Source organism: Pongo pygmaeus, chromosome X (assembly GCF_028885625.2).
Source record: "Pongo pygmaeus isolate AG05252 chromosome X, NHGRI_mPonPyg2-v2.0_pri, whole genome shotgun sequence".
NCBI classification, from domain to species: domain Eukaryota; kingdom Metazoa; phylum Chordata; class Mammalia; order Primates; family Hominidae; genus Pongo; species Pongo pygmaeus.
In genome coordinates this window covers 73,560,849-73,588,221 of record NC_072396.2, presented here as the reverse complement: position 1 = coordinate 73,588,221, position 27,373 = coordinate 73,560,849, and the positions used below count along the sequence as shown (strand labels likewise).

The following is a 27,373-nucleotide window of genomic DNA, read 5'->3' as shown; positions in this document are numbered from 1 at the left end:
TCAACTGAATGGAAAGGGTCAAACTACCGTCCTCAGGCCCCTTCCTTACCCCCTTTTTTGCCCTATCCCCTTTAACAGGTTCCTTCCTCCCTTCCTCCCACCCTCTCTCTCTCTTCATTTTTTAATGATTGTGAGCAAAATCCCTTCAGACTCATAGTGAGCTTCTCCTCATTCCATAGGCTCCCTGCCGCTCAGACTGGACTGGGTTGACAAGGCTGGGAGGAGGTCAGCCACACTGAGACACTGTGACACTTAACTAAGGAACCTCCCTCCCAACTGCTAGGGCTCCAGCCTGAGACCCCAGGGAGACCGTCGCCCCCTACGGACCAAAAGCGCCCCACACCGCTGCAGGCAGCTCTGGTTGCTAGGCAACCAGGCGATGGAGGACTTCAGGAAAGGATTTTCAAGCAGAGAGACCATTTCTCTCCCCTTCCACCGCCTCTCCGGCTCCTTCAGCAAGTAGACGGGGTTGGGACCGCGCGGTCTGCTGCTGTCTGTCTGAAAAGCTGGGCTCATTCTTGAAAATAGAGCTTCACTGGGTGACCTCCATATTGTGCGTGGTGAAACGATCACTCTTGCCCCAAATGTGGTTTCTTTTCATCTGGGGGCTGAAGACTCGGGTCGATGAAGGTGGAAGTTTCTGATTTGCAAGGAGGAGAGGAGCATTGTTGTGGGTGTGCACCCTTAGTCAATGGGAATTCTAGCAAATTGAGCTTGCGTGGGAATAATTTTGATCAGTCCATCAAGATTTCCTCACGATTCCCAACGTATACATTAGGAAACTCTTACGTTAGCCCATTAAAATAAAAAGGTCAATGGGAATGACAATATATAAAGGATCATTCATACCTCATTGGGGACAAGTTTTCAGTGGCTTTCATGAATATGGTTTCTTTCCAGACAAGGGAGAGATCATGAGGTCTGTGAATCCCTGTGAGTTGGGACAGAGCTCAACAAAATGGAAAGAAATAAAAAGAATGGCGGGGTTGGGGGTGTGGTAAACACAGAATCTGGCAGCTTCTGAGCTCTGTGTCTGGTTTGGGGATCCCCAGCTCTGTGCCCCCTGTGTTAGAACCATGCTGAAGCACTCCATCCTTATGAAGGCTGCGGGGGACCAGAAATCCATAGCTTTTCCTTCTAGTAACCTAGCATTCTGGCCCAGGAGTGGGCCCAGGCAGGCCAAGGCCATGACCAAAACAATCTTTCCACTTGGGACGCATCTCTTCCTTCTCGGCTAGTACAACAGAAGCTTGATTGTGGCAGAGCCCCAAGCCATGGCGAGCTTAGGGGAGAGCTGTGCCCAGGAGTCTCCTCGTGGGGTTTCCCTCAAGAGTTCCAAGGTAGAGATACCAGGGTGAGGTAACTGGCATCCAGAGAGCATCTGGCCCAGCCACTGCTCAGCCCACATCTCCACAGGGCATAGTGGCAGGGGACGCTTCTTGCTCTCTGTGTTTCCAAACTGAACTGGGTCGGGGCTGTGCTCCTGCTCTATTAATAGCCCCCTAGCCCAGCCTGCTAGCCCCAAACCCGGATGCCAGGAGCTGTGAGTCAGCAGCTAAAAATAACGAAGAGCAACTACATCCGAACCCCAATGAGCAGCTCCCCCGGGTCCTCCGCCCTTAACTTTTTGTCATTGTCAGTCTCCAGCCCAGGGCCCAGGGCCTATAGGTTAAACCGCTATAGCTGTCCAGTTCTCCTGGGAAGAGAGTGAGGATTTCCGGTGGCAGGCTCAAGGCTGCGTACCCAAGGCTAGGGGCTAGGAGAAACGGGTTAGAGGCTGGGGCTGGGTTGGGGGGCCAGGCGCTGGGGTTAGAGGGCCGCAGCTGAGAGTGTGAGAGCTGAGAGGTTGGGGCTGCAGGGATGGAGTTGCTGGAGGTCTTCAGGGTGAGGTTGGGAGGTGAGGGGAGAAAGAGACTGGGCGATTGGGAAGGGACAGAAAAGTAGGGATGTGGGAGGAGGTACTTGCTGAGAGGTGACAGCCCGGCAGTACCGGGCAGACTGGGGGCCCTAGAGCTAAGGCTGGTAGCCAGCCTGACAGAGAAGGGATGGATCGGGAACCGGGAAAAGTAAGGAAATGCTGCTCGAAAAGGCGGAGTGTGGGAGAGACCTGCCCGGTACACAGCGGCGTGGACCCCCAGGAAGACCAGGACCGGAGCACTGATTGCGGCGTTCGTTCTCCGCGCGCCTCCAGCCTCCCCGCGCGTCGCATGCTGGCACCCCCGCCCACCGCGCCAGCTGCAGGTCAGGTACGTGGGCGCGGCCCGCCGCCGGAGCCGGAGTGTGCACGGATGCGCACGGAGAGGGCAGGGCGGCCAGAAAGGAAAGGGGTGGGCCGGGGAGAAGGGGGCGGGAACACGGATTCAAACTCGCCTGCGTCCAGCCAGATACCGGAAATGGCCGGGTACTCACTGGGAATTGTAGTTCTCGCGGCTGCCCGGCAACCGAGGGTGGGGGGCGGGTCTTGTCCCGAGGATGCCAGTGCTGCCCCAGGTCCCAGTCTGGCGAGAGAGGAGGAACCGAGAACCCGACCTCCCTACCTGGCCGACTCCTTAGTTCTACTTCCCTCCGTGTGGAGATACGAACTAGGTCGAATGTGGGTGTGGCGGAAGACTGTGGGGTCACCACAGAGCCCCTCTTGTCCCCGTTTTTGCCTTAACCCCTCCCTTGTACTAGACTCTTCATCCTCGGTCAGCTCCGCACTGGCCACCTTAGCTGCGGAACCCAGGGACTCCCGAGCCGCAAACACATTGGGGAACTTGCTCCTCCAAGGGAAGGCTGGGCCGGAAATTGGACCCTGCGCGCAGCCCAGAGGAGCGAAAACTTGTGGAAATCGGACCTTGCCCTCGGAGTCCTGAGTCAAGGACACGAGTCCCCAAGCGGCACGGAAAACAGGTGGCATTCAGCAAATACGTCACGGCGACGACGGATGCGGCCCTCCTCTTGAGGCGGCCACAAGGTGGAGCTACAGCGCAACCCTGCACCGCGCGCCCGGCCCCTGGACGCCCCCGAGGTGGCTGCTCTCCCGCGGGCCTCCCGCGAGTCCTTCACTGCTGCAGGTGATTCTCCTCCCACCTGCAACCCACCTCCTCCCATCTCCCCATGATGGCCCCTCAAGGTCGTGTCCCATCCAACCGTAGATGGAAGGTGCCTCCTTTCCCCAGCCCCTGGGCCGAAAAGATTAGGCTGTGACCAAATGGAGATTACATTCGTTGAGTAACAGATTAAGACAAGATACAGGAACCAACCTGCCTTGAAGAAAAGGCTGCGCACAGCAAAAAGCCACCTGTAAGCACAGAATTACACGGCTAGACGGGCTCTTCAGCTCCTAGCCTCTAGGCAGGAAAACAGCTAAGCTGCAAGGGTCGAGGAAGACAGTACATCGTGGAGTGGCGATGGTGTCTCTTATCATCTTACAGTTCTCCGGAAAAGACCATTTCGTTATCTCCTTCAGTCCCTCTTCCAAGCTATCCCACCCCGACACACCCTGTGCCTTCTATGCAAGAACACGTGCACACAAGTCAGACATTATCTGAGCAATCTGCCTTTTACTTCCTCTGTTCTAGTTTCATTTGGGGAGAAACTTCTCATTACTGTCTTCCCAAACATCTCAGGTCAAAACCCCAAAGGGAGCAGATTCCATAGCAGCTTAGGGAATGCCCGTCACCCGGGCAGAGGGCCCTCATGGTTCAAAACCTCCTGTTGGCAAAGCTCCCCCCACTTGCAACCCACCACCCCCAAAGCGTTCCACTTCAGCCGCTCTCCAACCCTTGCTGTTTGGGCAGTGTAGACTGGCTTGGGTGGGGAAGCAGGGCAGGGCATTCACTCCATCATGAAATTGTTGATCCTTGTCAGCAGCACTGCTGTTTCTAAGCCTGGGGAGGAGGGGGAGGGTGGGTCATCTAGGGAGTTAAGCAAGGGGAAAGCTACAGGAGGAGAAACATGAGGTGAGGGGAGAAAGTTCTTACCAGTTTTCCCTCTCTTCTTAACAAATCTCCTGTGGGGAGAAAAGCTTCCCATTGTGAGTTCAGCTAGCTTCAAGCAGGCCCTTCCAGCCCCCACACCTGCTCCCCCAACTGCCTTTCCTACATTCAAGCCAATATGATAGTATAAGGAAGGGCCTAAGAATCTCAAAGGAACTAAACAGACCCCAAGCCCTGGGCAGCATATATGAGTCTGAAGCAGCCTCATCACCAGGGCCCTGGAGAAAGTAAGGGCCCAGAAAGCTGAGGCACAAAGCACTCACCTTTGGAGGAGGAAGGTCCACAAAAGCAGCATGGTGGAAACACAATTGGTAATGACCCATATGATTAGGTAGGTTTGAGGGGTCTGTGAAAATAGGAAAAGGCCCCAAGGGTAGAATGTCAGGGGAAATAAGTAAGGAAGAGAGGGACAGGGTTAAGGAAAACCAGGGATGGGAGAAGAGGAGAGGTGACAGTCCCAGAGCCCTTACAATAAGCCAGATAGGGTAACGCATCTGCTGCAGCAGCTGGCAGTCGTTGGTGGTGACCGAATCCACCCCTGCACACCAAAGCAGAGAGAAGAGCCAGGGCTTGTTCACTACAAATAGGTTCACCGAGACATTATCCTTATGCAATGCCCTGTGAAGGTGGGAAAGAAAATAGGGAACATCCAGAGTCATAGTGCACGGGACATGGGAGGCAGCCGCCTGCCTGTGCTTGAATCTACAGTGCCACTGCCAAGGAGGTATCAGCTTTGCCTTTCCATAGCAGCCCCTGACCAACAATGATTTTCCTTTCATAGCTGAACTCTGTCTTCTGGTGGATTCCACCCATGGGTCCTAGCTTTGCTATCTGGGGCCACACAAGGTGTCTCTCCCCTGGGTCCTGAGCAGAGGCCCTGTCTCCCTGAGCCTTCTCTTCTCTAGGCCCCACAGCCCCAGCTCCTTCAGCCATTACTCTTATTATTTCCTTCCCTGTACAAGCCTCTCTAATATGATATATTCCAATTTATCAATGTTCCTTTGAAAATATGGGGCCCATCTCTGAAAATAATATTCCAGATGGGCTTGGACTAGCCTTTTTGAGACAGGATCTTGCTCTGGAGTGCAGTGGCAGTCTTGGCTCACTGCAGCTTGACCTCCTAGGCTCAAGTGATCCTTCCGCCTCAGCCTCCAGTGTAGCTGGGACTACAGGTGGGCGCCACCATGCTCAGCTAGTTTTTATTTTATTTTATTTTATTTTATTTTGTAGAGGTGGGGTTTTACTATGTTGCCCAGGCTAGTCTTGAACTCCTAGGCTCAAGTGATCCTCCCGCCTTGGCCTCCCAAAGTGCTGGGATTACAGGTGGGAGCCACCATGCCCAGCCAGCTTGGGTCAGCTTTGAATAGAGCAAAACTATCTCCTCCTGTCCTCTGGGCACTATGCCTGTATTCAGGTAGCCCAGAGTCAGGTTAGCCTTCGGCAATGTTACATCCCACTGAGGACTCACTATGTATACTGTTCAATGAAAGCCCTGGTCTTTTACACACATGTTCCTGTTGATGCCAGTGTCTCCTCTCTGGTCTTTGTGCAACTGAAATTATTCTGGGCCCCAAATAGAGGTCTTTCCATTTATCCCTGGTGCATTTCATCTTGCTAGATTTGGCCTATCTTTTTACAGCGCCTAGACCTTTCAGGGCCTTGATTCCATCATCAGTGTATTCATTACCAATTCACATCTTTTGGAAACATGATCAGCAGTTGATTAGCAGCTGATATTGACCAGGACAAGACTAAGGTGAGAGCCAAACCCTATGTCATGTCTTCCTCTTTGGTCATAACTTGGGGAAATAAATACTTACATAGCTAGGTGAGATGGCTCATGCTTATAACCGAGAGGCTGAGGGGGGCAGTGGCTCAGGCCTGTAATCCCAGCACTTTGGGAGGCCAAGGCAGGAAGATTGCTTGAGGCCAGGAGTTTGATCAGGCCACTGCACTACAGGCTTGGTGACAGAGTGAGACTCTATCTCTAAAAAAAAATTTTTTAATTAAAATTCAAATTAAAAAAAGAAATATGTATGATAACTGGGCTATCATTCAGTTCACATTTTTCTATCTGAACACAAGGACCTTATAAGAGGCTTTGAAGTCCGTCATGGTTCAGCTGGGTCAGCTTCTGGGGCTCAGCTCACATCTGGGACTCTCCCTGATTCACACTCTCTTACCTTGATCTCCTTGTTGTGGAATAAAATCCTTCCCGTGGCCTACCCACGGGGCCTACAAGGTCCTACCCAATTTGGCCCCTGCCTGCTTCTCTAGCTTCCCCTTCTCCTTGCTCATTAGACTGCTGTTCCTGTTCTGCAGCTCGTAGTTAGCTCCTTGTGACGATTCAGGTCTCAGCTGAGATATCACCTCTTTAACCAGCCTTCCTAATGTGGGTGCACCCACCTCCCTGCCCCAGCCCATCACTCCCAAACCTAACCACTCTTCTACATCTCTCTGTTTTGTCTTCATAACACTTTTTCACTTTCCAATATGCATGTATTTTGTTAAGTGGTTTATTCTCTGTTTCTTTCAGTAGTACATGTATTCCACAAAAGCAGGAACCTTGTCTGTCTTATTTGTGTTGTGTCCACAAAGCCTGCAATACTACCTGATACATGGCAAGTGTTCTGTAAATACTTGTTGTATGAGTGAATGAATCAAGAGGCTTTGCTCTCCCTGAACTGGTTCTTCCCTGCCATTAAGCCTCATGTGATCCCCTTGGTTCCTTTCCTCTAGCACTCACTTGATATCCAATAGTGGCAGATCTTGATAGGGGAGGTTGAGAAACTGGGGCCTCTCAGTTCTGTTGCCTCCCTGATGTCCATATATCTGGCGCATTCCAGGTGCCCGTCGTTGGACATTAGCCCGATCTTCATCTGGTAGCCAAAAGACCTGTGGTTCAGGAAGGATGGGTGTGAAGCTGGGGAAGACCTAGGGATTCCAAGGGCAGGGACAGGGGCAGAGAGTTTTGACCACAGAATGGGGTATGTGAGCTGGGGCAGGGCCCTGGGGCTAGGGGCAGCCTCAAAATCATCATCATCATCATGGCCTAGGGAAGGCAGGGTAGGGAGAGGGGGTCCTGGCAACATCACCATGGCTTGGGGCACCCTTGCATTCAGCACAGTCTCCAATGTCTGGATCACAAAAGTGTCATAGTATGTGTGGTTCTGTGGGGGTCGGCGCAAGTCGAACATGATGGAAAGGTTGAGGGCTGCAGCTTCCTCCAATAGCTCTTCTAATGCTGGTACCGTCTGACTCTCAGCCTCTTTCTGATCAGGGCCTGCCAGCGGTTTGGCCCCCCAGAAGGGTCGCCTCTATAAGAAAGAACAATTATTTCAAGACCAGAAGAGGCCTCCAGGCCTTGCCCCCATCCTCACTATCTTCACTCATATCTTCCACTTGGTGTCCAGCTTCTTTCCACCTCTGAGCCAGGGCTTTTTTCCAAACTGTGGCCTTCTTCCAGACCATCTAACATCTTACTCTGTGACCTCAACCTCCTACCCTTTCAGTTTCCTAACTTCTCTCCCACTACACCTTCTCTTTGGTCTCAAGGAGACCTCTGCAATCTTGACCCTTTGGTTTCTTCCCAGTTCATCAGCCCCTTTCTAGCTGTACCTACATCCCCTACCCATGGTCCATCCACAGCTTGAACTACTTTTCCATAGCACTCTTAGCTCCCTTTCTGTCCCACTTGCCCTACAACTCCCAGACTCTGATTCAATTCTACAATTGTCTGCCTCCTCCACCCCTAGAACTGGGGGCTGAGCACTGCCATGGGCAGAGTACACAATGTGGGCTGTTGGCACTGCAGTCCTTATTTTTCGCTCTCAGCACTGCTTAACAATCCTTTTACTTGCTCTTGATTTCCTCCCTCTCCCATTCCCCCTAGTGTTATTCCAAGCCTCTGCTACTCTCCTCTCCTTATTCTTAATGAATGACCTCACTTCCTAATTGCTGACATGGATAAAGCTAGCTATCTAACACTTATTAAGTACTTACTATGTGCCAGGCAGTGTTCTAAGTACTTTATGTGCATTGACTGATTTAATCCTCCCAATAACCCTACAAGGTAGGTACTGTTATTATTCCCATTGTACAAATGAGAAAATTGAGGCACAGAGAGACTAAGAAATGCTGCCTCGGGTCACACTGCCAGTAAGTGGTAGAGCCAGGGTTTAAACCCAGACATCCTTTGCTGTTAATCACTCTGATCTGATATGATGTAAAGAGTTAAATGGAAAAGAAGCAAATTGCAAAAGAGTCTGTGTAATGATTCTGTCTGTGCAAAATAGAGAGAGAGTTTGTGTATGCAGATGCACCTTGACTTATGATGGGGTTGTGTCTTGATAAACCCATTTTAAGTTGAAAAGATTGAAAATCAAAAATGCATTTAATATACCTAACCTACTGAATATCCTAGCTTAACCTAGCCTGCCCTAAGTGTGCTCAGAACTTACATTAGCCTACAGTTAGGCAAAAATCATCTAACACAAAGCCTATTTTATAATGAAGTATTGAATATCTCATGTGATTTATTGAATATTGTACTGAAAATGAAAAACAATTGTTGTATGGGTACTCTAAGTACAGTTTCTACTGAATGTATATCAATCTCAAATCATCATAAAGTAAAAAAATCATTAAGTGGAACCTCATAAGTCAGGGACTGTGTGTGTGTGTGTGTGTGTGTGTGTGTGTGTGTGTATCCAACTGTTAACAGTGAATATTTCAGAGGGATTGGATTATGGGAGACTTTGATTTCTATGTTATTTCTTATTTCTCTGATGTTTTACTTTTTACAATGAACATGTATTACTTTTACAATCAGGGAAAGAGGAACTGAAAAAATTCAATATCCTTTTAAATATTTTGCACCACTTACAGGATTGAAGTTGACACTTCTGGGCCAGGCATTCGGAGCTCTTCAAGGCCAAGCCTCTGCTTCCTACCACTCCCATGAATTGTCTCTCTCAGTTACATTCAGCCACATTTTATTCCTGGAAACACCCTTTTTCAGACTTCTGGGCTTTACGTGTCCTCTTCCCTCTGAAGGAGTTCCCATTCCCTGCTTTGTGCATCTTAGAAGAAGACTTTCATCCTCTCCTGTATGAATCCACTCCTGATTCTCTCCCAGGCAGGAAAATGTGTTTATTGCTCTGGGTTTCCTGAATCGTCTGCTGCCTAGGCTCTCTACTAGGTGGAAGTGACTTGAGAGCACAGACTATATTCTTATTGCCTAGCACAGGGCTGAGCAAATGCTTATCAACAGAATGAACTCTGCCCTCTCTGAGTGTCCCTGCAGGTGGCTGCCTCTTTGCAGAGGCTGTCCTCACCTCTAGGAACCAGGATCCAGCATTGAGTCTCTTCAGTTCAGCCCAGGAGAAGTCACTGCTGTGGGCTGTGATTCGGGTTGGGAATACAGAGGCTACATTCGTGGTCCTGCTGAGGTGCTCATCATGCATGAGGAAGGGGACCCCGTCGGAGCTGAGGGCACAAGGGGTGTCAGAGGGCCAAGCTCTGGGGCTGGTCATCATATCCTTCAGCCCCCCAGGTCTCCTAAGCCCCAGCTTCCCTCACCTGACCATCACATCAGTCTCAAACACAGTAGCTCCGCATTCAGCTGTCTTCCGCAAGGACATCAGGGTGTTCTCGGGAGCCAGCTGGGAAAGGGAATAGGTGATGAGGTAGCAGGGGAGGGTGGGAGACTGGGAACCCACAGGCCTGGTCGCTATAGCTCAGACGAGCAGACCCTCCCCACCCTCCCAGCATTCTGTCCAACACTCACCATGGGGGCCCCTCGGTGTCCCACCAGCCCAGGCTTGGGTGGTAAGTCTCTGGGTTCCATGATGCAGGGTGAGGAGATGCATAGGGGGGCCAAGTAGATGACCAGGACAACTCCAAAAAATAGGAGCAGTAGCAGAATCTTGGGACCTGTGGGGAGTAGGGGACAGGCTTTCAAGAATGGGCAAGGGGAGAGCTCTGGGGATGGAAGGCAGAGTGCAGGTGGCAGAGCATGAGTGGCCAGCAAGGGTGAGTGGGGCAGCGGCATTGGCACCTCTTCGGTGGATACGGTAGAAGGTATCAGCCACAGGCCAGGCCAGGAGGGCGATTCCAGCGGCTGCTCCAATATGAAGGAATGGGGCTGTGGCCTGTGGACAAGAGCTGGTGAGGTGGGCTCTTCTCCAGTGCCCCTCCCCGCTTTCCTCTTAGGGCCTGACTGCTGGAGTTCAGAGCTACCTGCAGTCTTGGGGGAACAGGAGCAAGATATGTTCTAGGGTTGGCTGCAAGCCAAGGCTCCCGTCTAGACACTGGAGGTTGGCTACTCACCTGCAGTGACACATGCAAGCTATGCCACTCCTGCTGCCATTGGATGTCCAGTCCCACAAGGCCAGCGGCCACAAGCAGCATAATGAGGAGCAGCAGCACCTGGGGGGCCAGGGATGAATGAGGCCTCTTGGTCAATTTGGGCTCATGGTTGGTGAGCTGCTCCTTCACTCTATAGAGATGGGACCCGACCCTTCCCTTCCCCTGACACATCTGCTTTCCTCCTTTCACTCAACACTTACTGGGCTTCAGGTCCTGGGCTTGACCCCCCCGGGGGTATAAAAGTGAGGTCCTCAGCAAATAGCCAGCCAAGTGCTGGGCCCAGTGGACCCCTCTCCCATGCACTCCCATTCCTACTGTACCTTGTGGAGGCTGTGCAGATGCAGGGGCTGTCTACAAAGCCGCAGAAGCAGGGCCAGGACCTAGGGGCAGAGAGTGGTGGGACTTATGGGGTGCCAAGAGGGGAGCAAGGTTACTGAGGTGGGCTTCCCAGGCTGGTACCTCCCTCCTACCCAAGAATTAGCCCCCTCCCTCAGTGGCCAGGACGGGAATAGGGAGCTAAAACTAAGCAGGAAGGAAGGCTGAGGTGGGGTTAGGCCAGCGGCCTCCGGACCCACCAATAGCAAGGATGCATATGTGACCAGTAGAGAGATGACCAGCAGGAATGCCAGGGACCAGTCCATCCAGTGTCCCCAGCGGCGGAAGAGGAATCTGTGGGAGGGGAGAGGGAAGTGTCCAAGTGGGGGAAGGGGTGTCAATAGTGGCCTGAGGGGAGGTGGGGTGGGTGGATCCAGGAGGACTAGAAGGGAGTGAGGAGAAAGCCCCTCACAGGGCCAGGGGCTCCAAGAATTGAGGAGATTTTGTGGAGGGATTTTCTGAGGAGATTGGGTAGCAGCAGAGCTGGGTTTGAGCAGCTGGGCAGGGCCGGTGGATGACTGACAGTGGGGCACCCAGGGGTCCCAGGGTGGGGAGCAGGTTGACATGTATGCTGGGGAAGCGGGGGGAATCCATGACACACTCATTGAAGTTGTGCAGGTCATTGAGAAGCACGAGCCCGATGTACAGCCAGCCCAGGGAAAGGAGGAAGGTGAGGAAGAGCAGGCCAAACCAGATACAGTCGCACTGCAAAGGGGCAGGAGAGAAACTCACAACCAATGCCTACTTCAAACTCAGAGTCCCCAGCGGGTGGCAGCTAAAGGGAGCTGCCTGCCCCGTGTTGGGCTGCTCTGCTCGGGGGGGCAGCTCTTTCCATATTTGAGGGAGATTTTCTTCCTGGGAGAGAGAGCCCCTTCCCCCAAGCTGTCTATGAGCACAATTGGCCTTCTTATCCCCTCCAGTGGGCCTCTGCCTTCTGACTTCCAGCCTCCCCCCTCCATCCCTACTCCACCTTGCTGGTTTGCATCCTCTCTCTGGGGCATTTCCTCCAGTGGCAGCTATACAGGCAGTGGAGGCAGCGGGCCCAGACGGAGCAGCAGCCGGGGGACTCGGCCATGGTGAAGGCCTGGGGGAAGGGACACTCGACCATCAGGGACCCTGGCAGAGGGCAGATCCCAGTCTCCCTCCTAGTGTATCTGAGGAGCCCGGGGGAGGGGCAGAGGCCTGGGCCGCTGCTCAGCAACGGAGGTCACGGGGCAGGCCCAGAGTGCCAGAGTGGATGAGGCGAGCAGCCCCAGCTGCAAGCCTGGCAATGGGAGACAGTCTCCAGAGCCTTCGTTTCCCTTTAATCTCGTTACCTGGAGAGTCAGTGGGACACCCAAGAGGTCCAGCCTCTTTTTGGGCAGGATGCATATCCACTCTCTCCAGCTCCTCCCCATTTAACAGCACACCTCTGGGGATGGAGTGCTTGCCCTGGGGGTAAGAACTCAAGAGAAACTGCCCAGGGTGGGGCAAACTCAGTCAGCAAGTTAAAGCAGGTTTGGCCAAGCTGGAGGCAGCCCCATGTTGAATTGCTTTCCAGCCCAGGAAGCAGGAGTAACCTGAAGCAAAGGTTCCAGTTCTGACCTGGGGCTAAGGAAGGCCTAGCTAGTTGGCCAGTTGCTATGGATATAGAGATTATTCAGATCACAAATCCCTGAAAGATTCTCTGTGTCCACCTCTCAGGGGACAGAGGGCACTGCCAAAAAGAGAAAGACTTGAGGTGAACATGTTGCCTGGGTCACTCCCAGTCTTCTAAAGGAATCTTTGGATTTTCAAAATTACAGAGCCTCCCCTCAAGTCCTGCCCTTTCCTGCCCAGTCATCCCCCAACCCCAACCAGAAGCCCAGACTCACCTTTAGGAGCCCCACCCTCTAAGTTAGCTTTGGTGAAAGTACAACAAACGCAGGGCAAAGGTGTGTATGCGGGGTGTGGTTGTCTTGGGGCAGGGGACCCCTGTACCTTATGCTTCTGGGTTTGGCTGACTGAGCTGATCCCCAGACTTGGCTGGGTACGTGACTGACTCTACGCGAGAGGGTATGTGATTTGTGTCAGCATTTGTAGGCGTGTTTGCACAACTGGCTGTCGGTACAATATGATTTTAGGTGACTTTGAGTATGTAAAGGAGCCCCTGGATACACCCAAAGTGTGTGAGCATGTGTGCGTGCGGGCTGAGGGACAGGACCCCTTGTCCTCAGAGCTCTCCCGAGGCTATGGAGTCTTAGAGGGGTGCACAGTGGGTGGGTCCGGTAAGCAGGAAGGTGTGGCTGCTTCTGAACTGCCCTCTTTATGCTGCCTTGGGAAAGGAGCGTTAGGGTAGGGGTGAGGAGCTGGAGCTGGGGGAAGGAAACCTCTCCCCTCTCCGAGACCCTTCCCGGTAAAAAGCCAACCCAAAGGGAAGCCCTTGCCTCTGCCCATCTTGGAGCTGGTTTGATAGCCTGCTCTAAGCTCTTGCCTCCCCTGGGGTCCTACCCCTGCACCCCAGACACTGCCTTCCAGAGTCCCCTCCCTTCAGGAGCTGTCTGTAGGATGGGATCAGGGTCTGAGCAGCCTGAAAACCCCAAATAGGGGAGCTGACAGGGGTGCCATTCAATCCCCCGGCCCAATCCCAGTGGGATGGAGCTGGTCTCTGCTCCACAGCTCCCACCTGTAGCCCCCCAGCCTTCCCGAACCCTCACACCTTTGCTCAGCGGCAGCTCCACTCCGCTCTGCTCTCTGCACTGCTTCCCAGCTCCTCTCCGAGTGGTCTGCCTCCTCCCTTTTTCAGTCGTCGGTTCAGCCCTATGAGTCAAACAGGTGGCACTGTTGCCACCTACAGGAGGCTGTGTGGGTCCTCTCCCAAGGCCTGCAGCTGCTCTGTGGCCTGGGCACAGCCCGGGTGGGAAGATGGGAGGGAGGAAGCGGGAGGGAGAGCAAATCTGCTTCTTTACTCGCTGGCGGTCAGGGGGCTTGGGGTGAGGAATTCCTTTGTGCAGGCTTTCCCATCCCTCTGTCCCTCCTCCTGTTCCCCTCCCAGTCACTGCCGAGGCTTTGTCCTGGCTCAGGGAGGCGAGGGCTGAGGGCACAGGCTGGCGGGAAGCTGGTGGGGGGGAGGTGACCACACAACTTTGCAACTTGGCACTGAGGAGAAGAGGCCCAGCCAGCCCACTGGAAAGGCGTGTGTGTGTGTGTGTGTGTGTGTGTGTTGTGTTTGTGTGTGTAAGCCTAACATCAAGTCTCAAGCTCCCTGGGAATACAGCCTTGATTCATTAGGCTCCCTCCCCTATTGAGCTCCTACTTCTAATTCAGCAAGGTGCATGTATAAGAAGCTGCAGCCTGGGGCGGTGTCTTACACCTGTAATCCCAGCACTTTGGGAGGCCAAGGCGGGTGGATCACCTGAGGTCAGGAATTCAAGACCAGCCTGGCCAACATGGCGAAACCCCATCTCTACAAAAAATACAAAAATTAGCCAGGCATGGTGGTGTGCACCTGTAGTCCCAGCTACTTGGGAGGCTGATGTGGGAAGATTGCTTGAGCCCAGGACGTCGAGGCTGCAGTGAGTTGAGATTGTGCTACTGTGCTCCAGCCTGGGCAACAGAAGCTGCAAGCTACTTCCTGAACTCTGGATAGTAAGTTGCCCTGTTTCTGGACCAGAGGTCCCCATGGGCCTTGTGGATCCTGGGTGATACTAGCAGTTCTCCCACCTTCCCTCATCACCCCAGACAGGAGATGCTCATTCAGGACTTGTGTCATTTCTGCTGCCTTGTCCCTAAGGCATATGAGTCTCTTTCCAAGAATCTTTTGAGGAGTGTAGAGTATGTTGGGGTCACAGGCTTTTGGAAGATGAACACATAGAAAAGATGCTGTTACTATAGCATCAGCATCAGCAGGGAAGGGCTGGCTAGCACACTATAGTTTGCTTAGTGCTAAAGCACAGGGGTCTGGGTGGGATGGGGGCCGGGGGCTGGCTTGGTTGACATCTCCCTCTACATTACGCCTGATGCGGTGACTTGAGGTCTGGGGGCTATTAGTGCAGTGTTGGTGGGAAAGGATGTTTTCTCTGGGGATAAGCCTGCTTACCCCTCCCCCAACACACACTGGATTTCAAACAGTGAGAAGGAAGACTGGCTTTCTTATGCCAAGAGCTGGCCCCCCTCCCACTCAGCCTTCCCATTGTATCCAGAGGCTCTAGTTGGCAATGGCAGAGGCTCCCTTGCTCCCTCGGCATTAAAATGCAAAGAGAAGCAGGGCTGCTTGCTGGCAGGAGGCCAGGGAGGACCAGCAGGTCACCTAGTCCATTGCAGGCTTCATTCTAGGCAGATTGTTGCTCAATTTCTTTTGCTTGGGCTCTGGTGGATTCTAGAGGAGTCTTGGCTTTTGAGTGTTTGGGGATGGTTTGGGAGCTTTTTGGAGAGAAGGGTTTTGGGATTCAGAATGCATGGATATGAAGCGCAGGGCTTGTGAGCACCTCAGAAGGCTACAAGGCCAGTCAGCAGCCTGTGTATGGCATTCCAGGGCTGGCCCCCTTTTAGCTTTAAGCAGAGATGAAGAACACTGATAGATTGTAAGGCGTAAGCATCTTTCAAAGGAGAATGCAAGGAGCCAGTGCTGTTCTGTCCTGGGACTGGACAGCAGTGTGGTGCAACGCCCCTCCTACACTAAGAAATCAGGCTGCAGGGCATTAGAAGTGGCCGCTGCTGGCACTCTAGAGAGTTGGCTAGAGTGAAGTGTGGATGGTAGCTCTGCGTTCAGGTCCTAGCTCTATTGCTCACTAGCTTTGTGACTCTGGGTAAGTTACTTAACTTCTTTATACCCCAGTTTCCTCATCTGCAAAATAAGGACATCTATCTATGTTGACCTTTTTGTGTATGTATGAAGAACAAATAAAACTGTGGCAAGAACATGGAGATGGTTAGTAAATGTGGTTTCTTCCTCCCAAATCAGGAAGCCAGGCAGGTTCTACAGTGGAGGTCAGGCCACTGGCCTTGCTAACGCGATTCAGATTTCCTAGGGTAGCAGAGAAACATAAAGACACGTCGCACTCCACACTACCCTCTGGGAAAGAGGGCAGCTACAATAAGGCAGGGAGGCTCAGGTACTTGTAATGAATCCCCTTAATAGCTTCCTCAGGGGCTGAGGAACACAGGTTGAAACTTTATTTCTCCCTCTAGCACAGAAGGATCTTCCCAAACAGTAGATGGGCTAAGGTTTATTTACTTACTTACCATTTAAAAATAATTCATTTACTTCAACAACATGGCAGACAATCGAGAGTACTACTGAAACATAATTCAGAGAGGGTCAGGACAGGAAAGATCACAACCTCATTCCTGAGGTGGAATGAAAGATCTAAGCCAGGCCTCCATCCTAGGCCAGGCTCCTCCGTTAAGCAGAGACAACCAAAAGATAAGCCTTGGCCTCATCCCCATCAGGAGATAGTCTGAACTGCTCACAAATAAGAAACAACTTGACCATACTGAGGACTGGTTCCTGATGAGTCAATAGGAAAGTCAGTTGGTTCTCTCTTCAGTAGGTAACTTAGCACCCTTCTGGAGAACACAGAGTAGTAGTCTGGAGCTGGAGGCTAAGGCCCACATCCAACAAAGGTTACCCTCTTTTCAGTAACGCTTTGTTCCTTTTTTCAACAGCAAGAAACCTGAAATCCAGAGAAGTCATTTAAAAAACCCCTTCTGGCTGCAACCTGAAAGCATCTCCCAAGCCAGACTGAGGGTAGAGATGATGACTCCAACTTCAGTGGGCCTCTTCTTCGATAGGGGAGCAGCCAGAGAAGAAGCTGGTGTTGCTGGCCAGAGCCCGTTTCTTTTTCCTCCCTGGAGCCTTATTTTCTTGGTATTCTGTTGCTACATGTTTCAACTCTGGGAGGTCAAAAGGGGAGGGAGCTGGGGGAGTCTTCTTTGACAGCACCTGCTCCACATCGCACATCTCTTTCAGGATCTAGGAGGGACAGAGACAGGTATGCATAGACTTTAGAAAGGGGCAGAAGCTCAGCCCAGCCGAGCTGCTATAGATGCTCTACATACTCCCAGTAGTATGAGGTGTTCTTTAAGATCATTCTATGGAAAAAAACAGACTAGAGTCTATGCCCGATCCCTAGTTCCCAGCAAGCTGATTACACCTTTACTCCACCTGCCTCTCTCCTACTGGTCTATCATAGATAATGCAGGGAAGGATGCTAATCCAGTTTTCCAATGCCTGCCTTTTAGCCCACCTACCTTGCTATTGGGGGTGGCACAGACGGGATTAAAGAAGCTCAATCCTGGGGTCACCTCGGTAGGATCCTCCAGTTTGAAGGAGCCTTCGGAATCCTGGGTCCGTTCAACAGTGCCCAAGCTATCCTGAAAATCAAGCAGACAGGCATATTATAAATTTGGCTGCCAGGGTTACAAAATCTGTCTGCTCCCATTCAGCCAAAGAGGGAACAGCTCTAAGTGCCTGATTAGTCAGCTGAAGCAAGTCTTAGGGAGGCCCTGCTTGGGGAGGTCATAGTGTTTGACATGCTCTGTCCCTGAAGGAATGGAGCAATGCTTGTAGGCGGCCTCTGAAGGCAAAGACTAGGTAGTGGTATGGGACATCTCACAAGGCCAGGTTTAAAGCAAAGACAAGCCTTGGTCATTTGTTTGACTAAACTCCCCCTCTCTACAATTTGCAATATCCCTTTTAGCATCCATACTGGGTGTTCCTTTCAGTTAAGGAAACTGAGTCCGAGAGAGAGACAGATAGTGATGGGAGGAGGGAGGAAGGGGCCACGCCCCTCTGCCTGAGGCCCTTTCATGGAGCTACTACATGAGTCTTGAACGCAAATTGAAAAAACCACAGGAATAGAGGATCCTTAAGGTCTCTGCTACTTCTACAGTTCTTAGCCTGACTTCTAGCTTGCCTATCTATGTTAGAAGTCTTTTTTTTTTGGAGATGGAGTCTCGCTCTGTCACTCAGGCTGGAGTGCAGTGGCACGATCTCAGCTCACTGCAAGCTCCGCCTCCCGAGTTCACGCCATTCTCCTGCCTCAGCCCCCTGAGTAGCTGGGACTATAGGCACCCACCACCACGCCTGGCTAATTTTTTTGTATTTTTAGTACAGACGGGGTTTCACCGTGTTAGCCAGGATGGTCTCGATCTCCTGACCTGGTGATCCGCCTGCCTTGGACTCCCAAAGTGCTAGGATTACAGGCGTGAGCCACTGTGCCCGGCCAGAGGTCTTTTTAATAGAAGACACAGGTTGAAACTCTTCACATGTGGATGTTCAAGAAATGCATGATGAATCATCATTAGATTGTGCTTGCTAGAATTACTGTATATCACATGTAGAGCTGTAGTAATGCATTTTTGCTATTGCACAGGTAGCTGTAAGGCAGGTATAGGGATCTGACCTGCTTGGTGCTGCTCTTCCCAGGGCACATTTGGTTTTCCTGAGTTTGCTATTCCTGGGAGCAATATTAAGAGGACATTTAGGTTAACTTGGTTTACAACAATGACTATTAGAAAGGCCTGGTTCCTGTGGGTCTTTTTCTAGAGCCATGGAATAGCTAGCTTGTTGCCATGGAGAGAGTCTCGGTAACGAATGTCTCGAGATGTCAAAAGGATTAACTTCCTGGAAGCTGCTACCTCAGTACGTGGCTCTTACAGTTCCAGTTAAAGCTCTGGACTAATTTGATCCTGCATGTCTATATGCCTGTGAATGCCTGCTTTCTTGTCCTTGTCATCTCAAAAACAGTACAGAAACTTTACAGCCAAGCCTGAGGGTGGGGAGTTCTATACCTGGGAATCTCCTGGGAAGTGCTGTGGTTTCTGAAAGGGGTATGTGAACAGGCAAGCAGCAAGGAAAAAGGATTGAAAAGTGAACTGTCTCTTTTTCTGGGTGCAGAGGGAAGGAGAAGGGTCGGAAGAGCTGTGCAGGAGACTCCAGGTTTCAGGATGGAAGGCAGAAAAAGAGGGTGGAAACTAGTGGAAGGTCTGAAGGGAAGGGGAGAGGAAACAGCACTGATCCTACCTTGCCTTGCTGGCGGTTCCGACACTTTGTGGGGTCACAGCAACAGTCCACACCACAGTCTGACTTTTGCTTCCTGCACCCACACTGCTTGTTTCCACACCAGCCCTTGCAGGAACACTGCAAAACAGGTTTGCAGAAAGACACATTACTGAAAGGGTTAGAAGACTAGTTTAAAATGACTTCCCTTCATTTGCAAGCTTTTCTAGAAAAAAATGGAAAGTACTATTATCTACCAAGCTTCAATCTCCTTAGTCCTCTCTTCTTTGGTGAAACAATAATCACCAAGAACCGTCATAGGTTTAAAGAGAACAAGTCTTGCCAGACAAATCCATTTTCTTTTCTTTTCATTTTTTCTTTGAGATGGAGTCTTATTATGTCACCCAGGCTAGAGTGCAGTGGCACGAACTCTGCTCACTGCAACCTCCGCCTCCCAGGTTCAAGTGATTCTCCTGCCTCAGCCTCCTGAGTAGCTGGGATTACAGGTGCATGCCACCACGCCTGGCTAATTTTTTTACTTTATTTATTTATTTTTTTGAGACGGAGTCTCGCTCTGTTGCCCAGGTTGGAGTGTAATGGTGCGATCTTGGCTCACTGCAGCCTCTGCCTCCTGTGTTTAAGCGATTCTCCTGCCTCAGCTTCCCGAGTAGCTGGGATTACAGGTGCCTGCCACCACGCCCGGCTACTTTTTGTATTTTCAGTAGAGACAGGGTTTCACCATGCTGGCCAGGCTGGTCTTGAACTCCCGACCTCAGGCGATCCACCCGCCTCGGCCTATCAAAGTGATGGGATTACAGGCGTGAGCCACCGTGCCTGGCCACCTGGCTAATTTTCATATTTTTAGTAGAGACGGGGGTTTCACCATGTTGCCCAGGCTGGTCTCGAACTCCTGACCTCAGGTGATCAGCCCGCCTTGGCCTCCCAAAGTGCTGGGATTACAGGCGTGAGCCACTGCGCCTGGCTGAAAAATCCATTTTCTTTTGGACAGAATACTTGAAGGACAGATCAGAGGGATAGCATAATAATGCAAGGCAACTGACAAAGACTCTTATGACAACTTTATGGGCAAAGTGAAGAACTGTGAGCTGGATGGTAGTATAGTTAAGTACATTTAAAAACTGAGTGTAGTTGCTCAGTATTTTTAGAATTACCAAGCTGTACTTTCATCCAGCTCACGTTTCTGCATTTTGTCCAGTGTTAGCCTGGGCTTTGTCCTTAACACATTTTGATAAATCATTGATGATATGAAATAAAATCATTTACATTTGATAGCACTTTACAGTTTTCAGAGTACTTTCATGTACATAAATACAAAATCTCATTTGAATCTCATAACTAGTCTATAAGGTAGGCATATTTATCAGCTCTAACAATGACAGAAAGCTGGAAGGATGAGTAATACGTAAGATAAAAGAATCACAATTCAAAAATATTTTGACAGGCTGGACTTAAGCGGTGAAAGTAAAAAGAAAGTAAGTTTGTAAGTTTGGTATTTAGGTTCCCCTCAACTCAGCCATATAAATACAACATGGGGAGTGATCTAGCTTAAAAGTAGACCGTGTGGTGGCTCATGCCAGTAATCCCAGCACTTTGGGAGGTCAAGGCGGGTAGATCGCTTGAGCTCAGGAGTTTGAGACTAGCCTGGGCAACATGCTGAAACCTGTCTCCACCAAAAACACAAAAAATTAGCTGGACGTGGTGTCAACCTCAGAAGGCTGAGGTGGGAGGATCACTTGAGCCTGGGAGGTGGAGGCTGCAGTGAGCTGAGATCGCGCCACTGCACTCCAGCCTGGGTGACAAAGTGAGACCTCGTCTCAAAAAAAAAAAAAAAAAAAAAAAAAAGACTGTGCAGAAAAGGGCCTAGGGATTTGAGGTGTAAGCAAGCTCGGTGAGTCAACAGCTTGAAATGGCTGTCCCAAAGCAAATGCAGTCAGGTAGAAATTTGGAGTTCAGAAAAGATGGGGAGTAATTATTTCATTGTACCCCGGCTCAGCTGGATCCCATTTGAAATAATGCATCCTGGCTGGGCGCAGTGGCTCACGCCTGTAATCCCAATACTTTGGGAGGCCAAGGCGGGCAGATCATCTGAGGTCAGAAGTTCAAGACTAGCTTGACCAACATGGTGAAACCCCGTCTCCACTAAAAATACAAAATCAGCCAGGCATCGTAGCACATGCCTGTAATCCCAGCTACTCAGGAGGCTGAGGCAGGAGAATCGCTTGAACCTGGGAGGCAGAGGTTGCAGTGAGCCAAGATCGTGCCATTGCACTCCAGCCTGGGCGACAGAGTGAAACTCCGTCTCAAAAAAAAAAAAAAAAAAGGAATAATGCATCCTATTTTAGGGCACCATAATTTTGTTCATGTGTACAAAAGCATAGACAATAGCAATAAAAAACCTCACTCATGCCCCCACTAATCCCCCTTAATAGTAAAATGCAGATATAACCGAGGTCTCCTATGTACTCCTTCCTGATCCTATTTGCCTCCCCCTTTACAGGGATAAACAGTCTCCTGAATTAGGTATTTATCATTCCTATGTATGTCTCTTATCACATTAGTTTTTTTTTTTTTTTTTTTTTTTTTTTTTGGAGACAGGGTCTTGCTCTGTCACCCAGGCTGGAGTGCAGTGGCACAATCATAGCTCACTGCAGCCTCAACCTCTTTGACTTAGTGATCCTCCTGCCTCAGCCTCCAGAGTATCTGAGACCACAAGCACATGCCACCATGCCTGGCTAATTTTTTGTTTTTGTAGAGACAGAGTCTTGCCATGTTGCCCAGGCTGGTCTTGAACTCCTGGCCTCAAGCAATCCTCTTGCCTCAGCCTTCCAAAGTGCTGAGATTACAGGCATGAGCAACAGCACCTGGCCACACATATGAGTTTTTGTAAAAAAACAAAAACAAACAAGAAATTGTCTTACACGTTTTTAAACTTTGTATAAATCACATCTTATATGTTGATACATATAGCTTCAATTCCATTCATTTTCACTCTATGAACTTGCCACAATTTACCCATTCTCATGATAGTGCCATTTTCCACTCTTATAAACAAGGCTGCAGTAGTGATAGCTAACATTAATGTGTGCCAGGCACTGTTATAAGGGCTTTCCATTTATTAAACCAGTTTAATCAATAAGCATGTTTTCTTGTATACACATTCAGGAATTCAGTGTGTATGTTTTATAAAGAGGATGTTAAACAAAAAAGAGGTGAGTGATCAGAATTATAGGAAGCAATACTATAAGAAAAATCATAGAAGAAAGTGGGATAGTTTGGCTTTGAAAAGATAGAGGTGGCTGAGCTCACAGGATGAAGGAACAGAGTGAGAAGAGACCTCAGCAACCATCTAAAGACTGGTTTGATGTATGAAGCCCCTCTTAACATCCCTGGTCTAATTATCTGAAGCTCTATTTATCCTGAGGTGATAATAGTTTCTATATAACTTCTAATCATAGGACCCAATTCTGCCATCTAAAATGACATGGAATCAGTTTAACCCCACTTTTATAGAATAACTGTTCAAACCCTGAACATAATTTTTACTCCCCAGTCCCCTTCTGTCCAAATCCTCTCAAAGTTAAATGTACCTAGTTCCCTCAATGATTCGCCACATGACATGGTTCTCATGTATCCTTACCACCTTGACTATACACCAATTTGTCAAAGTTCTTCAATTGTGAGATCTAGAAATGAGCACAACTTTCTAAATGTGGTGTGGCCACTGTGAGGTGGACTGTGATAAACACCTCCCTTGTTATGGACCCAGTAGTCCTGTTAATGAGGCCTAAAATCAGTTGCTTTTTTTTCCCTGTCACATCTTTGTGGATTCATACTGAGCTTATAGTCAAATTCAAGCCTTTAAGTTTTTTTCATATGAGAACCATCACCTTTGCTCTGTAGTTGCTCTGTAGAAACCATAATATATTTTTTTCTGATTAGCAGAATAATATATATCACTTTACAAAATTTGAAAATCAAAAAACTTGACTTTTAATAGTTGTATATAATATTTCCTCATGGGGATAATGTCAATTTATTTAACCAGTCCCCTAATGTTAAATATTAAGATTGTTTTGAAAGAAATTGTTCACTATTATAAATCATGTTGCAGTAGATATCCTTGTATAGAAATATAATCTAAACTGTACCACGACTGACAAGGCCCTCCATGATCTGGCCCTTGACTACCCATCCCCTGACTGTAGCTTATGCTCTATACATTCTAGCCACACTGGCCTTTTTAGCTGTTCCTTGAGATACTAAGCTCATTCCTGCCCTGAGGTCTTGCATTTTCTGTTCCCTTTTCCTGAAATGTTCTTCTGATGCTGTTCCTGACTTGCTCTTCACTGTTTAGGCCTCAGCTTAGATATTTCCTTCTCAGAGAGAGCTCCGCAAGCACTCTTCTTTAAAAAAAAATTTTTTTTTGTGAGATGGGGTCTCACTATGTTGCCCAGCCTGGTCTTTAACTCCTGACCTCAAGCAATCCTCCCACCTCAGCCTCCCAAAGTGTTGGGATTACAGGCATGAGCCACCGTGCCTGGCCTCCCCAAGCACTGTTTTTTTTTTTTTTGAGATGGAGTCTTGCTCTGTCTCCCAAGCTGGAGTGCAGTGGTGAGATCTCAGCTCACTGCAACCTCTGCCTGCCAGGTTTAAGCAATTCTTGTGCCTCAGCCTCCTGAGTAGTTGGGATTACAGGTGTGCGCCATCACGCCTGGCTAATTTTTATATTTTTAGTAGAGATGGGGTTTTGCTGTGTTGGCCAGGCTGGTCTTGAACTCCTGACATCAAGTGATCTGCCCACCTCGGCCTCCCAAAGTGCTGGGATTACAGGCGTGAGCCACTGCGCCTGGCCCCAAGCACTCTTCTAAAGTACTCTTTTCCCATCCCACATTCTCTATGACTTCACTATATTTTCTTTTCTTTTTCACTCATCACTATCTAAAATTATTTTATTTTTCTGGTTACTATGTGTCTCTCCCCACAAGAATACCAGTTTCATGAGGGTAAAGAATCTCACCTGCTTTGTTTCATGTCTTCCCAGCATCTAGAAACAGCACCTGGCACATAGGTGCTCAGAAAAAAATTTGTTGAATGAATAAATACATTTACATACCAATGTCTATTTCCTTAGTATAAATTCGTATGTGTAAAATTATTGGGTCAAAGGATAGAAACATTTTAAAGGCTACTGATACGTATTTTCAAGTTGCCTTCCTGAAAGGTATACCAATTTATATTCCTAATAGCAATACAGAAATGCCCTTCTTTTTTTTTTTTTTTAAGACAGGGTCTCACTCTGCCACCCAGGCTGGAGTGCAGTGGCATGATCAGAGCTCACTGCAGCCTCAACCTCCAGGGCTCAAGTGATCCTGTGGCCTCAGCCCCCACTGAGTAGCTGGGACTACAGGTGTGTGTCACCATGCCAGGCTAATATTTTGTATTTCTAGTAGAGACAGGGTTTCACCATGTTGCTCAGGCTGGTCTCAAACTACTATGCTCAAGTAATCTGCCCACTTCAGCCTCCCAAAGTGTCGGGATTACAGGTGTGAGCCATGGCGCCCAGCCAGAAGTGCCCTTCTTAGTCACCCTTGCCAACGCTAGACATTATAATAACAAAAAATCTTTGCTGCTTTAAGACAGGATGAAAGATGGAGTTCTATGACATGTCCTGGTGACACTTCACCAGGATGACAGCGATCCATTGATTGCTATAGCCTGGGTATGGTCCTTTGGCCATTTACAAATTCATCTAAATGCTTCAAAAATGCTCTGTTACCTCATCCATGTTTCTCTCTTTTATCCAAGGGATAATATCATGAGACCAGTATCTGAAGGGCTGTCATAAAGAATGATTAGGCTCTTATACAGCCAAGACCAATTGGGATGATATATAGGACAGCACATTTCAGCTAAACAAGAAGTAACTTTCTAACAATTAGCGGAATCCAATGGGTTGTCCTATAAGACTGTGAGCTTCCCCCTACTAGAAGTCTTCAAGCAAGAAGAGGTTAGATAAACACCTGGTAGTGGTATTATAGCACAGTCATGACATACATGACAGATGTAGTTGCGTGAATGCCAGGTACATGAGCTGTAACTTCATCCTATTCTCTCTCACACCAAGAAGCAGATTAGAATGTCAAAGACAGAATGTGTCCCTATCACAGGCATAACTACAAATGTATTTAATACATGTATACAGGGTGGTGTGTGTGTGTGTGTGTGTGTATCACAACTGCTGGCAACCCACCAGCATGTCCCAGCACCACAGTTGAGAAGTAATAGGGGGACTCTTTTTTTTTTTCTTTTTCTTTTGTAGAGATGGGATCTTGCTATGTTGCCAAGGCTGGTCTTGAACTCCTGGCGTCAAGCAATCCTCCCACCTCGGCCTCTCAAAGTGCTGGGATGACAGGCATGAGCAACCACACCCGGCCAAGGGATTCTTTGTAGAGAGTGGAAAGCAGAGTCTGGGTTTCCCTTAAGCCAGTTGTTCTCAACTCTGGCTGCACATAAGAAATCTCTGGGGAGCTTTTCAAAAAGGCCATGTCCTACCTCAGACTAATTACATCAGAATATCTGGGGGTGGGGTCCCAGGCTCCATGTTTAAAAGCTCCCTTGGGGGTTTCAATGTGTGGCTAGACTTGAGAACTACTGCTTTAGAGTCCATAATTCCTCTAGCACCAAGCTCAGTGTTACACTGTACCTCATACTTCAGAAGGATGAGATCTGGTCCAAAAAAAAAAAAATACCGGGATTGGTAAGTGATGCTGTGGCAAAAACAAAAAACAAAGAATACCAGACTAGGAATTAGGAGACTCAGGCTCTAGTCCTATATTTAATGCTTGGCATGACCCTGGACAAGTCACTTCATCCAAGTTAATCTCCATTCTTTTTTTTTTTTTTTTTTGATTTTTAAATTTAGAGATGGGGTCTTGCTCAGTCACCGAGGCTGGAGTGCAGTGGCACAATCATAGTTCACTGCAGCCTTGAACTCTGGGCTCAAGTGATCTTCCCACCTTGGCTTCCCAAAGTATTGGGATTACAGGTATGAGCCACCGTGCCCAGGCTATTCCTTCATCAGTAAGGTAGAGGCAAGAATACCTGCTTCCTCTTTTCTGCCAATGTGACAAATGAGAATATTTGTAAAATGCTTACAGTGCTTTAACAACAATATCTGCATGCTATTGTATCCTTCACAAGGTGCTTTTGCATATATTCCTCCTAACTTCTCAGATACCATATAACACCATATAAAAGCATTGTTATTAAAACCCATTTACACAACTTTGACTGTTACTTTGACTCAGGATATTAGTCCTAGAAGGAACCTTATACATAATCTGTTCTAGACCAGGGGGTCCACAACCCCTAGGCTGGGGACCAGTACTGGTCAGTGGCCTGTTAGGAACTGAGCCACACAGCAGGAGGTGAGCTGCAGGCGAGCAAGCATTACAGCCTGGGTTCTGCCTCCTGTCAGATCAGTGGCAGCATTAGAATCTCATAGGAATAAGAATCCTATTGTGAACTGCACATGTTGCGCATTCCTTATGAGACTCTAACTAATGCCTGATATCTGAGATGAAACAGTTTCATCCCCAAACCACCCCCACAACCAGTCCGTGGAAAAACTGTCTTCCACAAAACTGGTCCCTGGTACCAAAAAGATTGGGGACCGCTGTTCTAGACCCTGCATTGCATAGGTAAGGAATTTGAGGCCCAGGGAGACTGACTTGCTCAAGGTTACTCAATCAACCCGTGGCAAACTCAAGACCCATGTCTATCTGGCTTCTAGGTTACTACTTTTTCTATGATAGCACATGACTTACCCCCCAGCATCTCCTTAGTACATATAAGAAATGTGGCTGAGTGAGGAAGCCATTAACTCTGGACAAATCATCATTTTGGTGCCTGCTTCAGTCTCCTTTTCAGTAATCTAGTGATAGTCCCAGCCAGCTTCAGCTGGGTTGAAGCAGTAATAATAAAGGTCCTCTGTGAAGCATCAAGGTCTACAGGTAATATGTCTGCAAGCAGTCTGATCAAAGAGCAGTCATAGTATCCATGTACTTTCAGACTGCCAAAAGGTAACTTTAGAGAAACTAGATTTTATGCTAACTTGTTCCCTTTAAAGCCCACTTATATTCACTTTCCAAATTATAAAATCAGGGGAAAAGCCTAGAAAACAATAATTCCTCATTGTTTTAGACGTAGGATTTATCACTAATAGCAAATATTATTTACTGCAATATTTGCTATACTTCTATGTTGCCCTTTTAAGCTTAGAGCAACAGTGCTCTAATAAATATATGAAGCTTTCCTTGAGGACAAGTATACCTGTATTCGCCTCACATTTGGAAATTCCTTTCCAGAGCTTTAGGCCCTCTACCATTTCTCTCTCTTTTTTTTTTTTGAGACAGTCTTGCTCTGTAGCCCAGGCTGGAGTACAGTGGTGTGATCTCAGCTTACTGCCATCTCCACCTCCTGGGTTCAAGCGATTCTCCTGCCTCAGCCTCCCAAGTAGCTGGGATTACAGGCATGCATCACCACACCTGGCTGATTTTTGTATTTTTAGTAGAGATGGGGTTTCGCCATGTTGGCCAGGCTGGTCTCAAACTCCTGACCTCAGGTGATCCTGCCTCGGCCTCCCGAAGTGCTGGGATTACAGGCATGA

General features: G+C 49.0%; 2 protein-coding genes and 1 long non-coding RNA gene across 5 annotated transcripts in view; 1 reads left to right on the top strand and 2 right to left on the bottom strand.

Annotated features, from left to right (window-relative positions):
- The first annotated feature begins 1,630 nt into the window (after positions 1-1,630).
- LOC129023881 (uncharacterized) lies at positions 1,631-9,419 on the top strand. The gene is made up of 3 exons (XR_008496964.1): positions 1,631-2,246; positions 2,674-3,056; positions 8,868-9,419. It is a non-coding gene; the product is annotated as an uncharacterized LOC129023881 (long non-coding RNA).
- Positions 3,526-14,026, bottom strand: GDPD2 (glycerophosphodiester phosphodiesterase domain containing 2). 3 transcript variants are annotated; one of them, XM_054470755.2, is made up of 16 exons: positions 13,402-14,026; positions 11,695-11,808; positions 11,326-11,429; positions 10,925-11,018; positions 10,670-10,729; positions 10,311-10,409; positions 10,039-10,132; positions 9,769-9,914; positions 9,561-9,643; positions 9,317-9,467; positions 7,076-7,297; positions 6,727-6,875; positions 4,451-4,598; positions 4,244-4,326; positions 3,966-3,994; positions 3,526-3,872 (listed from the first exon to the last, which is right to left on the bottom strand). In XM_054470755.2, exons 2-16 carry the CDS (start codon positions 11,797-11,799, stop codon positions 3,820-3,822), a joined length of 1,620 nt encoding a protein of 539 aa, XP_054326730.1. In that variant the 5' UTR covers positions 11,800-11,808; positions 13,402-14,026; the 3' UTR covers positions 3,526-3,819. The 3 variants fall into 3 exon arrangements, with proteins under 3 accessions (XP_054326730.1, XP_054326733.1, XP_054326734.1); XM_054470758.2 differs by lacking the exon at positions 11,695-11,808 and having other exon boundaries at positions 13,402-14,025; XM_054470759.2 differs by lacking the exons at positions 11,326-11,429; positions 11,695-11,808 and having other exon boundaries at positions 13,402-14,025.
- A 1,871-nt stretch (positions 14,027-15,897) lies between these two features.
- The window catches only part of KIF4A (kinesin family member 4A), a 122,219-nt gene continuing 110,743 nt past the window's right edge, over positions 15,898-27,373 (bottom strand). Inside the window, exons 29-31 of the mRNA XM_054470746.2 lie at positions 18,709-18,825; positions 16,935-17,057; positions 15,898-16,656 (exon numbers count right to left, since the gene is read on the bottom strand). Coding sequence (XP_054326721.1) covers positions 16,453-16,656; positions 16,935-17,057; positions 18,709-18,825 — 444 coding nt within the window. The 3' untranslated portion in view covers positions 15,898-16,452. The remainder of the gene's footprint in view (positions 16,657-16,934; positions 17,058-18,708; positions 18,826-27,373) is intronic.